The sequence below is a fragment of the Cydia fagiglandana genome, chromosome 11, assembly GCF_963556715.1.
Source record: "Cydia fagiglandana chromosome 11, ilCydFagi1.1, whole genome shotgun sequence".
In the NCBI taxonomy this organism is placed as follows: Eukaryota; Metazoa; Arthropoda; class Insecta; order Lepidoptera; family Tortricidae; genus Cydia; species Cydia fagiglandana.
In genome coordinates this window covers 7889263-7905953 of record NC_085942.1, presented here as the reverse complement: position 1 = coordinate 7905953, position 16691 = coordinate 7889263, and the positions used below count along the sequence as shown (strand labels likewise).

At 38.2% G+C, this 16691-nt stretch overlaps 2 protein-coding genes across 2 annotated transcripts; one reads left to right on the top strand and one right to left on the bottom strand.

Moving 5' to 3' along the window:
• Positions 1-1017: 1017 nt before the first annotated feature.
• Positions 1018-7544, top strand: LOC134668656 (palmitoyl-protein thioesterase 1-like). The gene is made up of 6 exons (XM_063526098.1): positions 1018-1249; positions 2758-2995; positions 3873-4037; positions 5427-5552; positions 6028-6178; positions 7377-7544. The coding sequence occupies exons 1-6, from the start codon at positions 1156-1158 to the stop codon at positions 7542-7544; spliced, it is 942 nt and encodes a 313-aa protein (XP_063382168.1). The 5' UTR covers positions 1018-1155.
• Positions 7545-9349: 1805 nt separating this feature from the next.
• Positions 9350-16675, bottom strand: LOC134668522 (uncharacterized). The gene is made up of 7 exons (XM_063525969.1): positions 16454-16675; positions 15205-15370; positions 14970-15082; positions 12203-12295; positions 11632-11762; positions 10204-10290; positions 9350-9484 (listed from the first exon to the last, which is right to left on the bottom strand). The coding sequence occupies exons 1-7, from the start codon at positions 16577-16579 to the stop codon at positions 9370-9372; spliced, it is 831 nt and encodes a 276-aa protein (XP_063382039.1). The 5' UTR covers positions 16580-16675; the 3' UTR covers positions 9350-9369.
• Between the last annotated feature and the right edge of the window lie 16 nt (positions 16676-16691).

Sequence of the window (16691 nt, the reverse complement as noted above, 5' to 3'; positions counted from 1 at the left end):
TAAAATTATAAAACCATCCGTCAATTTCCAACGATCTTTACCAAAGAACTGTCAACAATTGTGTCGCTTAACTTCAAATTCGGGTAAATCCATTCGACCTATTTATTACCTTTCCTTAATACCAAAATCGCGTAATCTGACAGATGGATTTACCCGACTTTGAAGTTAAGCGACTCAATTTATGATTAAATCAAATAAAGCGCGCTACTTAGCAAAAGCATTTAGTTACTGAAAACATAGGGTTCTGAGTAGGTAAATAAAATATTGTAAATCGTGATAGAACGACAACGAAATAAAATTGATTATTAAACTTTTATTGTATAAAGCTAGTTCTTTAATTTTACTATACTTACCCACCAAAATGTTGACAAAATAACCCCCGAACAATGTTATATTATAACATAAGATTGGCATCGTCTACTACTCTAAAGTCCGTTCAAAAACGAAAACACTTTTTTGTGCACATCTGTGTTACTTTATTGTTCAGGCGGGTTACAAAATAAGTCAAAATTTTAATTTGACAATGACAATAAAATAAAAAATTACGCACGTAAAAATTCATAAGATGATAATCTTTTTCTTTAAAGTCGAGTTAAATGCACAATTTTAAGTGTTTTGGAACGCCCCACGTTTAGTCGTTCAGTGTTGTGAATAACGCTTATTTTTAGGCTTAAAGACTCGAGCCCTCAAGACTCTTAAGTCTTGAAGACTCGACTATATTTGAATGAATGGATGAAAATCTTTATTTCAGGCAACTAGTGGCCCATACATAAATACCTTAAAACTAGCATACATATTATAAAATATATATTTTAAAACTACAAAACACATTATGGCTGCGATGCATTACGCAACCCCGGCAGTGTCATTTGAGAATTGTATTTATTTATTTTACGCGTATGGATGTAAGAAATCGTATTTGCCGCCTTTGAGGCGTTAAGCCTCGAGAGCCTTAAGGGTTCGAGATTTTAAGCCTCGTAATGAGCGTTATTCACAACACTATCCGCACGCATATAATGCGCACGCGTTTCGGCGCATGATTTAATTTCGAGCAACCACCGAAAGGACTCGCTTGTGTGTTGTTTTATGGTATTTTAACAATTTCTTAGACATTATTTGGTTTTCGGCGTTGCAGCTCAGTGCCTGGTGTTTACAATGAAGTTGTTGATTTCTTTAATGTTTATAATTCACATCGCGGTTGCTGAAGAAAACCAAACGGTTTTGCCTATTGTATTATGGCATGGAATGGGTAAGATATTTTTTATATAGTTTTATGTTTTGTTATTATAATATTCTGCCAAGGAGTTACTACTAAACTTCTAGGTAAGCAAAAAGTATTAATTTTTAGGGTTCCGTACCCAAAGGGGTAAAACGGGACCCTATTACTAAGACTGCTGTCCGTCCGTCCGTCCGCCTGCCACTCTACCGGAGGCTGTATCTCACGAACCGTGATGATAGCTAGACAGTTGATATTTTCACAGATGATGTATTTCTGTTGCCGCTATAAAAATAAATACTAAAAACAGAATAAAATAAAGATTTAAGTGGGGCTCCCATACAACAAACGTGATTTTTGATCGAAGTTAAGCAACGTCGGGCGGGGTCAGTACTTGGATGGATGACCGTTTTTTTTTTACTTTTTTGCATTATGGTACGGAACCCTTCGTGCGCGAGTCCGAGTCGCACTTGCCCGGTTTTAATTACTAGTGGTAACAAATGGATGGTGCATGACAGGTGGGAATACCTCTAGAATGTATCATCCAGAAATCGTGTGCAACGTTATTAATTACTTAGGTCGGTAAAATATCACTTAATATACCTATAACCAAGGGAAATAATGACAAAATAATACGTGCGTTTTTCATACGCTGCACGAAATTATTATTATTTTTTAAACTAAGCATAAATTATGCAAATTAAATGCATTGTTGGTGGATTTCCATTGTTTGTCACCACAGTAGTAACGTGAAAAATAGAATAAATGCGGATGCCTATGGAATGCTATAGGTATAGGCAAAAGAACGTTGGGGATGAATGTTGATGGGCGGAGAGCGGATGGTAGACCAAAAAAACGATGGATGGATTCAGAAAGAGGATATGAGAAAGAAAGGAGTGAGTGCTGAGGTGACGAAAGGAGACAAAAGGAGAACGGAAGGGGAAAACATGTTGTGCCGACCCCACATAACGTGGGATAAGGCCAGGGAGAAGAAGAATAGTATTTAACGTCGAAAATCGCCTGAATCGCTTCGGGAAAAGGATGGTACGGCCGTGCGTCTTTGTTTTGCTCGACTTGGCATTGGAGATATGGTGTCTTTAAGACTTCCAATGTGATAGTTATAGCTTAGTTCAATAACTTTAGTTTTAAAAGCACACGTGATCTCGAATAAGAGGAGGGGGTAGCGTTAAAATCACGAAATATCACCTTTGGGGTGTGGTCAAAATAAAGGAAAAATTTGATTAGGTATGATTTATAGTTCGTTTTTTTTAGCATTAGAAATAAGGTAAACAATCTTGATGTGTCTTTTAATTGAAAAACACATTTTAAAAATAAGTTACGGCAAATATGTAACAATTATGAATCTAATACGATCATTTATATTCTTATGCTTTCATAAGTACCTAATAGTTTTTGATTTGTAAAAAGCGTTATTCAATTAAAAGACATGTCAAGATTGCTTACCTTCTTGCAAGTTCTTTCTAATGCTAAAAAAAACGAACTACTTATATAAATGAACCCAAACTATCTTCAATTGACAGGAGACTCATGCTGCCTTCCCATCAGCACAGGAGTCCTAAGACTCTTCCTAAACAAACACATCCCGAACGTCTACATCCTATCTATGAAAACCACCGACGACAGTATAATGCAATTGGAAGACAGTTACTTCTTGAACCCTAACACGCAAGTGATCTACGCTTGTATGGTGCTGGAAAAAGACCAGCACTTGAAGAATGGGTTCAATGTTATTGGACTTGGGCAAGGCAGTTTGTTTCTGTAAGTTTTTACATGCAGTCAGTGCCTCTTATGGTAAAAGTGCCGGTTTGCACACAATGTTTAGTACCTACTCGTACAGTTTGAGCTCAGCCGACCTTAGGGCGCTTTCCAAATGAACATCCCTCCTGCAAACAGATAATGCTCGTGAGGTTAATATTGACGTTATTTACCTACTCCACAGAATAAATAATAGTACTAGGTACAGAAGACTCACTCTCTAACAAAACGCGTCTGTTACGATCAGCACAGATATGGCCACTAGGTGGCGACAGCGCCACGCGCGGCTTATGGCAAACCTCAAAATTGGGGCCGAACGGATGTACTTTTAGCTACCTGTAGCAAAGCGACGAAATCGCGGAGTGAGCCACGCCTGCCTACTCTCGACTTGAAAATTCTCCATGCCATGTGCTCATACAAATTACCAGACCAAAGTAGCTCCTAAATAAGGTCGCAAAAACAGTGAAATGTCTTTGCTTAATTTTCTAGAGTGCGTCTAAGCTAATTCTGCACCGAATGTAATACAACGAAGTGAGGGATCTCACAAACGTCATATTTTCATGAAAATATGACAGTTATGATAACATTCCCAAATTTTGTCATCAGGTCATCACAAAGGCCATGTAGAGTTAACTTGGTCAGACTGCGTGTCCAAATCTAATCCTCAATAGCAAGCCATTCGCAAATTATTTGCTATTTGGATCACTAACCGCTTGGGTATTGTATTAGTATGATTTACGATGGGCAGCGTACGTGCAGAGAGATATATTCGCAAATCGTGCGCTAGAGACGCGCAGCGCATTCTCTAGATCTGATCGCACTTTAAGAAAATTAAACAAAGTTAATATTTATTAATTTACATTTATGAATACACTTTTAGTCGAGCTGTAATCCAGCGGTGTGGCCACGGGCTGCCTCCCATCAAAAACTACATTTCTCTCGGAGGCCCACAGCAGGGGATATCCGCCATGCCACACTGTATAGCCGTGAGCAACCGGACTTGTAGCGCGATGCAAGAACTACTGGAGTTTGCGGCGTATCACAGGTTGAGTTTGTTGCCTTTGTAAGCTTAGGATTAACTTCGCATGCTGGCTATGCCTAGTTCTAGTTCAAATATGTATAGGTATATGTAATTCCCATCAAGAAGTACATTTCATCGGTCGTCGTGTAGTGTTTAGTTTTAAAATATATTTATATAATATGTATGCTAGTTTTAAGGTATTTATGTATGGGCCTCTAGTTGCCTGAAATAAAGATTTTCATTTCATTTCATTTTCATATACTACCTAAGATAGTAAAGAATTTAGATAATTCAGCTATGAAGTATGTATGATTGTAATTGAAGATGGTAATTCTATGAACAATGCCACAGTTAGTAAACATTTACTATAGTTTACTATGCTGCAACGATATCTACAGGCCAAGCTACCCACAAAACATTCTTTTTTCCGTGAAGCTACCTAATCTATTTTAAAATCTGCCTATCCCAGGAAATTATTTCTATCAACATAGAGATAATAGCCGTTTTAAAATTATGACTAGGTAGTCAACCTATGCGTCCTTGTAGTAAGTACAATCGATTAGCATAGGCGGTTACCGTGCAAAACCTAATTATCTAGGTAATCTAGTTAACCAACGGAATTGATTCTGTTAGAAAGTGCAAGTGTCGTAGCTTTAACGACGACAAGAAGTTTACCTACTAATTACTTTTCCGGTAATGACGCCCGTAGAACAGATCAAAACTGATTATTAAGTAGGTACATATGTTATGTAATAAAGGATTAAAACCAGTGGTGTTTAAAAATATTTTTTGCAAAGAACCATCAACTGTTTGGACGGATATTCCTTTGGGCCCGATTCGGATTTTGAAATAGATAATATATCTATTAGATATCTTTTAGACATCACCAAGATACAATAACGATATGTTTAAGATCTAACCTGTCAATTTTGACATTTGCGCGATTCTGGAGATACTCTTGAACGATTTCCACAGGAAAAGTGACATTGGTTGCCCGAATTGCGCTGCAAAAGAGAACAAGTTGATATCTAAACTATAACGTGTGTAGAATGGATCTAGTACGTGTCGTCTCTTGTGAATATCTTGAAGTTCGAATACGGCAGTTTGATAATGAAAATCAACAAAGGCTGTTCTGTTTACTGTACTTAAATATATAAATTAAATGCGCTTGCGCTATTGGCACATTAGGGAATGCAAATCGGTTATTTTCTGTTATTTTTTGTATGGAAATAATCGGTTATTAACCAAAACCGCGGTTATTTCCATACAAAAAATAACCGATTTGCATTCCCTATAGCACATATAAGTTTAGGTACTTTAAGTACTTCTAAATAACACTTATAGTTTTCATTAATGCTCCACTATTGTTTTCCTTTGATCTTCGGCGCGTTTAATAATTTAATTTTTTTCCAGCATTACCCAAAACACCCTCGTAGCAGCGGCATATTGGCACGACCCGCTCCGGGAAAATGAATATAAGAAGAAAAGCGTTTTTCTCGCCGATATAAACAACGAGCAAAGAATCAACGAACTTTACAGGTACCTAAGGAAAAAAATTGCATACCGGGTGTGGCCTGTAACACGAGCAAATAATTAAAACAGATTGTACTCCTCACACGGTGACACTTCTGTTCAACAACTTTTAAAAATTAAGAAGGATTTAGACTCCCTATTTTTTATAGAAAATAATATTATCTTCAATGGACGCCATCGCCACGCCATATTGCAGATTAAGGCGTGACAAGCAACGGCAAACTTTCTTCATGGGGGGGCAGAAAGTTTAGGAAATTTAAGTGGAGGGCCAGAATTTATTTTGATTTGTGATAATCGTGGGCCAATGCCATATACTAATTATTTAATAGAACCGGCGGCGGGCCGGATAAAATCCATTCGCGGGCCGGAGTTGGCTCGCGGGCCGTACTTTGCCCACCACTGTCCTATACCCTTCGAGTTATAAGCTTTGTGTCAATGTCATAAGTGTCAACCGGAATATTGCCTTACTTTACCTGCACAGGTCGAATCTTAAAAAGCTGCAGCACTTTGTGATGGTGAAATTTGAGAACGACAGTGTGGTGCAACCTCGGGAGTCGGAGTGGTTTGGCTATTACACGCCTGGACAGACGAAGGAATTGCAGACGCTACAGGAGTCTAAGATCTATCTGGAGGTACCTTTATCCTTAGACCATTTGCTCCATATTTGCTGTTTATTTCTAAAGTGGTAATCGTAGACGGGATTATAGTGAATTTAATAGCCTTTCTTTTAAAAGGCTTTCTTAAACACAAACCAGAAAAGTTGATTTTAAAAGGCTTTCTTAACCACATACTTTCGGAAAATTTAAAAATCGAACGCACTGCTACAGCTTGGCAAGACAGAGTAAAATTAACCACTTTTTAATTTCTACTCTTTTTTGCCAAGCTGTATATATGTGTGATGTGCCGTGTGCCTGGTCTGATCTTGATAGAGTCTGTGAGGAAAGAGAAGAGTCATAGAATGTATGGACTCTCTACATTCCACGACTCTTATCTTTCTGCACAGACTCTATCATGTTTTCCGAAGGCAAAAGGCCTGACCGGGAATCATTTAAAACTATTTTAGGATTATCAATATCAATATCATTTAGAGTTATACCAAGAAAATTCTGAAATTATGACGTAGGTATAAATAACGGTTGCACTGCGTGGGCTATCAAAATTGCTGCAAACCTTTTTTGGTCTAACCTAACTAATGATTCCCAGTAAGTACTACATTTATTGTGATAAGCAGATCAGGTAAGTGTACCTATGTGTCTTATCGCATATTTTTAAATTTTCTGTCCTTTTGTACAACACAAGCCTTATTGAGGCACTTGTCCCACCGCCGACGATGAGCGATAAGCAAGTAGAACGATAAACTAGAAACGAGTGGGCGAGCGGCGAGAAGCGAGTGTTAGCTCCAATAGTTTTGTCGCTCGGCTATAGGCGAGTGTTCGAGTGCGACGGGCTATTACTCGCGTCACTCGCTCGGGCGGTGCAGCGTAGCCGAACACGCAGACTGATTGGTGTCGCAGCTTGAGTTCTAACTACGAAGCGAGCATCGCCGAGCGAGTACCGCTGAGCTAGTTTTATCTTATCGCGGCGACAAACTAGTAGAGCGAGTGTTCTCGCCGGCAGTGTGAACAGCCAGCGATGAACTATTAATATATGTGTCTCTTTTACTAACACAGGATCCTAATCTTTTGTTCGTTTCTTGGGCGAGAAAATCGCTGATAGTTAATCGCTCGCTCTTGGTGGGACAAGTGCCTGAGCTTACTGTGGGACTAGGTCGATCTGTGTAAAATTGTCCTATAATATTTTTTATTATTTGTTTATTTTTTTTTATTTTAGGACCGCCTGGGCCTACAAGAAATGGACCGCGCCGGTAAACTAGTTTTTCTTTCTCATCCCAAAGAACACCTTCAAATTGACGAGGCGTGGACGCTTAAAAACATTATGCCATATCTCGTTGATAAACCGACCAAGCAATCTTCGGACTATGTGACAATTAACATCTAAATTAGGAGCTCGTAATGAATACTAATCTAGCTAGGTATAGTGAGATTGAACATTTTTTTATCTGATAAAGTAAGATAACAACAACACAACAACAACAACAATAACAACAACAACAGCAGCAACAACAACAACAACAATAACAACAACAAAATTAGATAATTATGATAAGGATTCTGACCGAATTTTTAGTCATCTTATTGCATTTATGTCGAGAACGATTTTTTCTTCTTTATACCGAGGTTTGAACCAAAGATTTTGACCACCGCACAAATATGAAAGGGTAAATCAGTTTAATATAATCATTATTTAATTTATTAAGTAGATAGATAGATAATATTTATTTCTGATTGAAAATTTACATGTATTCCTTAAAAATAAATATCAGGTGTCAGGGTGTTAAGATGCTAAGAGTATTCATGAATTACATTTTAAATCATTGAAGGGTGTTTTATTTATTAATTTTATTTGGGTGTAGATACCATTAGAACAACAAGTAGAAAGCTTGAAAGTAAAGTTATTCTGTGGCTTTAAGAGCTAATGTCGTAAAATAGGTAGGTACCTACCAGTGGCGGCGCGTCAAACATATCCATAGGCAAGCCGAGGCTAATTTGGCTTACATATTTCCTTTACAAATCTGCTCAAACGTCCAAAAACAGGCAAGCCGGTGGGAATCTGCTTTTATGGACGCGCCGCCACTGGTACCTACTTATACCGGGTGTGGCCTGTAATATGAGCAAAAATTTAAACTGTAGGCTGTACTCCTCATACTGATCAACATTTCGTCAGCAACTTTTAAAAATAACTTGTAAGTAGATTGATTTTTAATACACTTTAACGTTTAGACGCAATGTATTGCGAATTTTGTTATGTTTAAGGCGTGACAAGTAACGTCAATCACAGTGATATGGCGTGGCGATGGCGTCCATTGAAGGTAATACATACATATTTATTTTGTATGAAAAATAGGGAGTCTAAATACATATTAATTTTTTAAAGTTGTTGAACAAAGGTGTCACCGTTTGAGGAGTACAATCTATGTTTTAATTATTTGCTCGTGTTACAGGCCACACCCGGTATAATTGTTAAATTAGGACGAGTAACGTAAATGGCACAATAAAACTTCAAAAATTAAGATGCAATAGTGTTTAATGCACGTCACGCACGCCAGTGTGCACAGGCCTTTAGTCCGTAGCGGCAACATGTACTTGTCATCATACTTAAAACAAAAACGCATATTACTATAAGAATTACAGTTTGAAATCGAATGACTAGAAAGGAAATATCAAAGGGTTAAGTGAGTCATCTATCATTGTCTAAGGGCCACTTGCACCATCCTACTAACCCGAGGTTAAGCAGCTAAAACGTTAACCCACTGTCAAATTGTACTGGTAACCATGATAACTCTAGGTTTAACCGGTTAACTCCGGGTACATTTCGTTTTTTTAGCATTAGAAAATAGGTTAACAATCTTGACGTCTTTTAGTTGAAAAACACGTTTTAAAAATAAGTCACGGCAAATATGAATCTAATACGGTAATTTATATTCTTCTGCTTTCATAAGTAATAGTTACCTACTGATTTTTGAAAAGCGTTTTTCAATTAAAAGACGTGTCAATATCGCTTACCTTCTTTCTAATGCTACAAATAAACGAACTATAAGTAGTGTTATATAAGGCCCACTTGCACCATTCCACTAACCCGGGGTTAACCGGTTAAACCTGGAGTTACCATGGTTAACATTTTGACACTGGGTTGACAGTTAAACCGCTTAAACCCAGGGTTAGTGGGATGGTGCAAGTGGGCCTAAGTGGCGTTAAATGAGCGGTTAGTCGACGAGGCTCTCCAGCTCTCTGCGTTTCTGCCTGAGCTCGGCGTCGGGATGGTCGCGGGTTCGCGTACCGACGTACACGCGCACGTAGCCGACCGGTAAGTAATGATCTCTATAACAACAAATGTTATATTTTAACACGATAATATCGGGGAGACCGAGCTTTACTCGAAAAACATATAAAAACCCAAAAATGCGCGTTTCCCCACATTCGGCGATCTCGGAAACGGCTCTAACGATTTCGTTGATATTTGCTACATGGAGGTTTTCCGGGGTGATAAATGGATCAAAACGCACATTTTTAAGTTTTCATATGTTTTCTGATCCGAGCAAAGCTCCGACAGCTCCGTCTCCCAGATATTACATAACAGTCATAAAATTTTATACCTATCGAAAGTTATTATAGCATGTCTGTTCGACCGACAATGCTGTAATTGGGCCATTTTATTTAAAGTTGTCCCCTACACTTTTTTTTCAAAATTGGGATTTTTTATGTTATTTCTACTCGGAATCATGAGGTCTTTTGATCCTAGGAGAAAAAAAGTGTCCCAAGATGTCCATAAATTTTTCGATCTTTCCATTCCGAAACCGCCATACAAAGTCTATGAAAATATAGTAACGGAATGGGAAAAAGTCCTTGGGACACTTTTTTTGTCGTATTAGGATAGAAAGAGCTCGTGATTCTGAGTAGACATAACATAAAAAATTCCAATTTTGAAAAAAAAGTGTAGGGGACAACTTTAAATAAAATGGCCCAATTATACCTATTCCTTATTCGTTATACCTACGAATTATAATAAATAGTAGTTGTTAAATTAATATGAAACGCACCCGTTGCCGATAAGGTTTCGCGCGCCCAGCGCCTTTAGCGGGAACCTCGCCATGCAGTGGAATAGGAGGCGCTCAGCTATCTTGAAACTGAAAAACGGTCATTATCAATCTTTAGTGTCCAAATAATGAAAACTTGCCGCCTCTCAGCCATTTTGTAGTGCTCCCTATGTCTCGGCCATCTTGTAGCCGGAGAGCTAGCCACGGAAATAGGTATGCAATTTATAGAGCAACGAAATCCCTCTAGTTAGTGTGCCATACTATCATTATTAATGAATTCGGGCGCCTGGCAGCTGTTCAGCGGTGGGTGCGGGAGTGAATGAGCAACAAAGGGGTTGTAAAATCAATTGAAGGTGTCCAATTTATAGAGCTCTTAGTTTGGTGTGATATAATAGCTAATTATGTATTTAATTCAAATATAACAATGCCAGGCGTTTTATTTGGGGGAAAAGTAGTGCCAGGTGATGAAAATACACAATCACTTGTGCGCCTGCAGGAAGATCACGAGCAAATTGCACTGTCTGTACGTCTTCTACTTTTTCCTAACACTTACCTAGACGTGATCTTCCTGCAGGCGCACAAGTGATTGTGTATTTTCATCACCTGGCACTACTTTCCCCCCAAATAAAACGCCTGGCATTGTTATATTTGAATTAAATACATAATTAGCTATTATATCACACCAAACACAGAGCTCTATAAATTGCATACCTTCAATTGATTTTACAACCACTTTGTTGCTCATCCACTCCCACACCCACCGCTAAACAGCTGCTAGGCGCCCGGATTAATTAATAATGATAGTATGGCATACTAACTAGAGGGATTTCTTTGCTCTATAAATTGCATACCTGTATCCGTGGCTAGCTCTTAGACCATTGGAACTCTGTCCGCGTCGTGGCTGCGCCGTCATTCTGCGATAACTGTTTTTAAAGTGGAATCCGTTTATTATGATTCCGCATATACTGACCGCTTACTATGACATAATTACTGTGTGAAGTTTGGTTTTCATATAAAATTCTTTGTGACAAATTCGGATAAGATGACTTCGCTTATAGTGACAAACCGCTTACAATGACCTATAAATCCTATTTTCATGAAATTATGTCCGGTTATACTGACACATTTGCTGGTTTTCGTGGCCGTCGCCACGTCTTTCCCTGCGAAGACGTTTGGGCGTGCGTGGCGTTTAAGTTATTTTAGTTTTGATTCTCAGTGACAAGTTAATAATTGGTACAAGGTTAATAGAACTCATCTCTCACAAAGAAATTTGAGATTAATTTGGAAAAATTAACAAAAATAAGTAGTTAATCAACTATGGTTTATATGACATCCGCTTAGTATGACGTATTTGTCACTGCCCTTCGATGTCATTATTAGCAGATTCTACTGTACCTATATACTAATTTAACATAAACTGAATAGATTTACTCGTGGGGGTTGATGCAGTCCATCCTCACGACGTCGTAGCCCTGCGTCTCGGCCATCTCGTTAGCACTCTCCGCCAGCATCGTGGCTAGACCGCGCCGTCGGTATTCAGGGATAACGGTTAGCATTTTGATCTGGAAGATACGTTTAACTGGATTGATTTTCATGACATTACATTAATGTCCTGGGGATTCGTATGCAATGATTCGATCTTAATTAACGAAAATAATTGTAAGAGTAGGTATGTGCAACAATCAATGTTAATTATACTACGAAATAGGAGATTGTACCTAAAATTATGCGAACTTACTAACATCTTTTACTATTTTTAGTATAATATCTACTAAATAAAAAACCATTTACTTTAAAAAAAACAGTTATTTACGATACAAATGCGAAAATTTGGAAATGTGCACATGCATATCACACAACGTTTTACAGTGGCCCTTTAAATTTTCAAGGTAGTTACGTAATGTAGGTACTTATTATAGCACCGGTGGCGTTACAATACGCCAGATGTACTGTCAAAACATTAAAGTTAGTGTGTTACCCTTTTTAGGATTAGATTACCCACCTCAAATATTTTATGGACCTTAAACACGTCCCAGAGATTAGGAGTCTCCTGTAATTTGGCAATGAAGTTCAAAAATTCTCTCGTATACGGATCCTGTGAAAAAAGACATGTTAGCTGTTACTAAAATATAAGCGCATATCATCTAAACGCTTGCGTTAAATTGTTTTGCATTGTTTTGTACATTTTAGGTTCTATTAGTGAACCAATAATATGATTTCAACTTTCAGGCTTAAAACTAAAGCTAAATACGGTCTTCGTTTCATAAGATAAAACTTATTGAAGGTGGAATACTAGGGCATGCTCCCGGGAATTCCCGGGAACTTCATAGTGTCACAAGAACCGGTACTGAAGACCCGGTATCGGCACTTCCCGATTCTATTGTTTTTGTGTAATACAATAGTATTTTTAATTTTCTGAAAATCACAAAAATATTCAGAGTTTTAAATGGAAAATTTTATTTCCCATGTTTATACGTGAGATTCCACGATTTTTCCACGCGGGAAATTTCGCAATATTCGAAACATTCCGTCAGCAGATGATTTATAAAGGGGGCCACTGATTAACAGTCCGCCGGACGGTATCGGTCTGTCAATCAATCAATCAATCAATCAACATTTATTCAGCAAATAGGCCACAAGGGCACTTTTACACGTCAACATTGAATTTACATAAAAGCAAAAATAATAACATCAACAATTTTATAAATTAAAACTAACAATTCAATCTAACGTATTACAATTACTAAGAGATGTATATGGTCTCTTAATGTCGAATTACATACAAAATACAGATAAAAAAACACACACAAAAAATCTATAATATTTAGAGGTGTAAATGTCTCTAGGTGTCAGAACTATAAGATTATATAGTTTATCAAGTTATCCTTAGAGATGTATAGGGTCTCCAAGAGTCAATATCCTGTATAATTAATACATTCATTAAAAGAAAAGAAACATACGAGAACAGAATGAGGCGTCTCACTGTAATTAATTAATAAAAGTTACTAAGTATAATAGCTCGTGTTAGCTTAACAGACCAGTCTCCACAAACAGCACCCGTTCACGAGTATGACGCGTATCTCAGCCATCGCCTCCCTCAACCTTCATTCGGGAAAGTGGCGACCCGATCAACAACGCCACCGTAAGCAAAGACTTTTAAGCGAGCATGACATGTTCAAGCTACCGGCCTATATTAATATTAAAATAGTAATAACATGTAGCTGTAAGACACGGCATTTTGTGCTCATATGTTACATAAAAAGACAGTAATATAGCTTCACATAATTACTAGCCTAAGTTGACTTAGAGATGTAAAGGTCTCTAAGTGTCAGAAACATTAAAAATATAGGTAAGTATGTACAATCAAAAATAAAAATCAAATAAATAAATATGTACTTAGAGATGTATAAGGTCTCCAAGTGTCCAAAACTAAAATTAAATTAAACAATATAATCAAGCGAGAACATCATTGTCTCATGTGTCAATTCTACTGGACACTAGCATATTTAATTCAGTGTAAAAAAAAAAACAATATTTATTTAATTCTTATTATACTAATGAAACCAATCAAGCTACCGGCTTAAAAGCATCTCTATCGTTTATAAAATCATTTACAGTGTAGTACGCCTTACATAACAAGGAGTGCTTAATGTGCGACTTAAATTTGTGAAGTGGTAAATTCACTACATCAGTGGGGACTTTGTTATAAAAACGTGTACAGTTCCCGACGAAAGACGTACTAACCTTACGGAGGCGGTGGGCGGGCACGGCAAGTTTATGTTTGTTTCTAGTGTTATAGTTATGGATATCACTGTTAACCTTGAATTCGTGGATGTTTTTCCGAACATACATAATATTCTCTAGTATGTATTGAGATGCAACGGTAAGAATGTTAACTTCTTTGAATTTCTCTCTTAGGGATACTCGAGCGCCCAGTCCATAGATGGAACGTACAGCTCGTTTTTGCAGCACAAATATTGTCTGAATATCTGCCGCTTTTCCCCACAACAGAATTCCATAAGACATAACACTATGGAAGTAACTATAGTATACCAGCCTGGCCGTCTCTACGTTTGTCAGCTGTTTGATTCTCCTCACTGCATAGGCTGCTGAACTAAGTTTTCCGGCTAGAGTGCCTATATGTGCATGCCATTGCAGTTTGGAGTCTAAAGTGACTCCCAGGAAAACAGTTCGGTCCTCAAATTCCAGCGTATCACCTTTTATTTTAATCTTGCCGTTATTTACCTGCTTGACGTTAGGTAGCGTAAACTTGATGCATTTGGTTTTCTTGGCGTTCAAAAGCAAATTGTTTGCCGTAAACCAGTTTACAATGGTAGATAGCGCGTCATTAATGCTCTCGAAGCTATTTTCCTTTCTGTCCACTTTAAATATAAGGGAAGTGTCATCTGCAAATAACACTATATCATGTCTATCTTGCACAACTTTTGGTAAGTCATTAATGTATACCAAAAACAGGAAGGGACCAAGAATTGAACCTTGAGGCACTCCGAGGGCTACCGGGGACCCCGCCGATTGAGTTCCATTAATAACTACTCGCTGAGTTCTATCCGAAAGGTACGATGAGACCAGGTCAAGGGCACTAGCTTTTATCCCATAGCGGCTTAATTTGTCAGTTAGAACAAAATTTTGACGGTTCCGAACAACTGACAGGCCGATACCGTCCGGCGGACTGTTAATCAGTGGGCCCCTTTATAGGTAATAATTGAAGAATCAATTAAATTATTATTGAATTAATATCTAACACGAACCTGTCTCTGATTAGCATAGTCTCTCAGAAACTTTGAGTCTGCAGGGCTGCTGGCGATGTTCACACAAATGCCCACCGGTTTCCCGTCGTAGGTTTTCGCACATAATGTGTTGCCTGTTTAACATTTATAAACATGAAATATTATCTCTCTCTTATTTTGTCTACTTAAACAATATATAGGCAGGTAATAGAACCACGTTTAGTTAGACACGTAAGAATGAATACACTTTACGAACCCTGCTTAAGAAGACTGTAGATATATTCATCCAGAGCGTTGTCTGTCATAACGTCCATGCCATGAGAACGAATGAGCAGATGCTCACTCAGGTAGTGCTCTTTTAGTATTTGCACTGCTTGGTGATGGTGCTGTATTGCCATTGGCTCTATGTGGATTTTGCCGGGCTGAAACATACATTAAAATTATCTTTACCTATTTGCACATGTGTCGTACAATGTTTTACAGTACATATGGCCCTTTAAATTTTCAACATAATCACATAATGTGCTTTTTTGTGAATATTACCCTGATGTACTGGGAAGCCCTGATGTCTTAAACTACGTCCAGGACCCGGGTATGTCCTTAAACCACGTCCAAGACCACCGGTGGACGGGCAGCAGCGTCCCTTAAATTCGGTGTACTCGACTGCGATCGCCAATCCGCCTGCCAAGCGTGGCGATTATGGCATTCACCCCCCAAAAAAGGGGGAGGCCTATGTTCAGCAGTGGATGTCTTATGGCTGAGATGATGATGATGATGACTGGGAAGCTATGGACTTAAACCTACACACCCTCACAAGCACAACACGCCTTGTCACAGTTGTCACCCACTCTCACACATAAGGTATAAGTTGTTCGCAGAAATCGCGAAGCGTCTGGTTGACGTAACTAATGACCGAAGAGCTGGCGGGTACCTCGCACAACGTATCAGCATTGTGATACAGCGAGGAAATGCCGCCAGCATTCTTGGTACAATGCCTCAAGGGCCTAGTTTAGATTTAAGCGTGTAGTAATACCACTGTATAAATCTTGTTTGTGAATAAATTATTTTCACATCACATAAGGTTAAATTTATCCAATGTCCCAACTGTTACATACTCTTATTGATGAGTCCCAAGATACAGGCTCAGTCTAATTTGGGGCTCTCTGGACACCTTTTGTGTATGCTACTTTGTACTTAGTTATTCTCAATAAATTTATTCTTATTCTTATAAAGATTCGGTCCCCGTCATCTTACTACTCTTATGGAGGTCAAATCTTATTTAAAAATTCGTTATGGATTTGAACTGGTTTTGATACGAGCTTGACGATTGACTCACTTTCACTTCATTTCGCATGCAATATATATTGCACAGTGCGAACGATCCTGAAGTCGTATAAAAAAAACAAATCTGTAACAATTTTTTAACCAGAATCGGACTCATGCTTGGTTTGAAATAAACACTGGAAAAAAGTTGCAGTTATATTGGCTTGTGCATTTTATTTTACCTTCTCCCTTTGCATCAGGTCTTCAATACCAAGCACATTGTGACACGTAACATCTATTTGCCGTCGGTTCGTTCGAAACTTTTTCAAGGCGGAAGGTAACCATTTCGTTAGCTTTTGGGCAGACATCCGGGGTTAAAACTCTACGGTAATTTGGCGGAGGCTGCTTTGAAAATAATTCAATAATTTAAGTACGTTGAGACATTGTTGACAGTTCGAAAGATAGCAAAAGAGTCGGGTA

Coding starts and splice junctions, on each gene's coding strand:
- LOC134668656 (XM_063526098.1), top strand. CDS start 1,156: ATGAAGTTGTTGATTTCTTTAATGTTTATAATTCACATCGCGGTTGCT. Junction 1,250..2,757: donor TGTATTATGGCATGGAATGG/GTAAGATATTTT, acceptor TTCAATTGACAG/GAGACTCATGCTGCCTTCCC. Junction 2,996..3,872: donor GGGCAAGGCAGTTTGTTTCT/GTAAGTTTTTAC, acceptor ATACACTTTTAG/TCGAGCTGTAATCCAGCGGT.
- LOC134668522 (XM_063525969.1), bottom strand. CDS start 16,579: ATGTCTGCCCAAAAGCTAACGAAATGGTTACCTTCCGCCTTGAAAAAG. Junction 15,371..16,453: donor ACCTGATGCAAAGGGAGAAG/GTAAAATAAAAT, acceptor TGTATGTTTCAG/CCCGGCAAAATCCACATAGA. Junction 9,485..10,203: donor CGAAACCTTATCGGCAACGG/GTGCGTTTCATA, acceptor TTGTTGTTATAG/AGATCATTACTTACCGGTCG.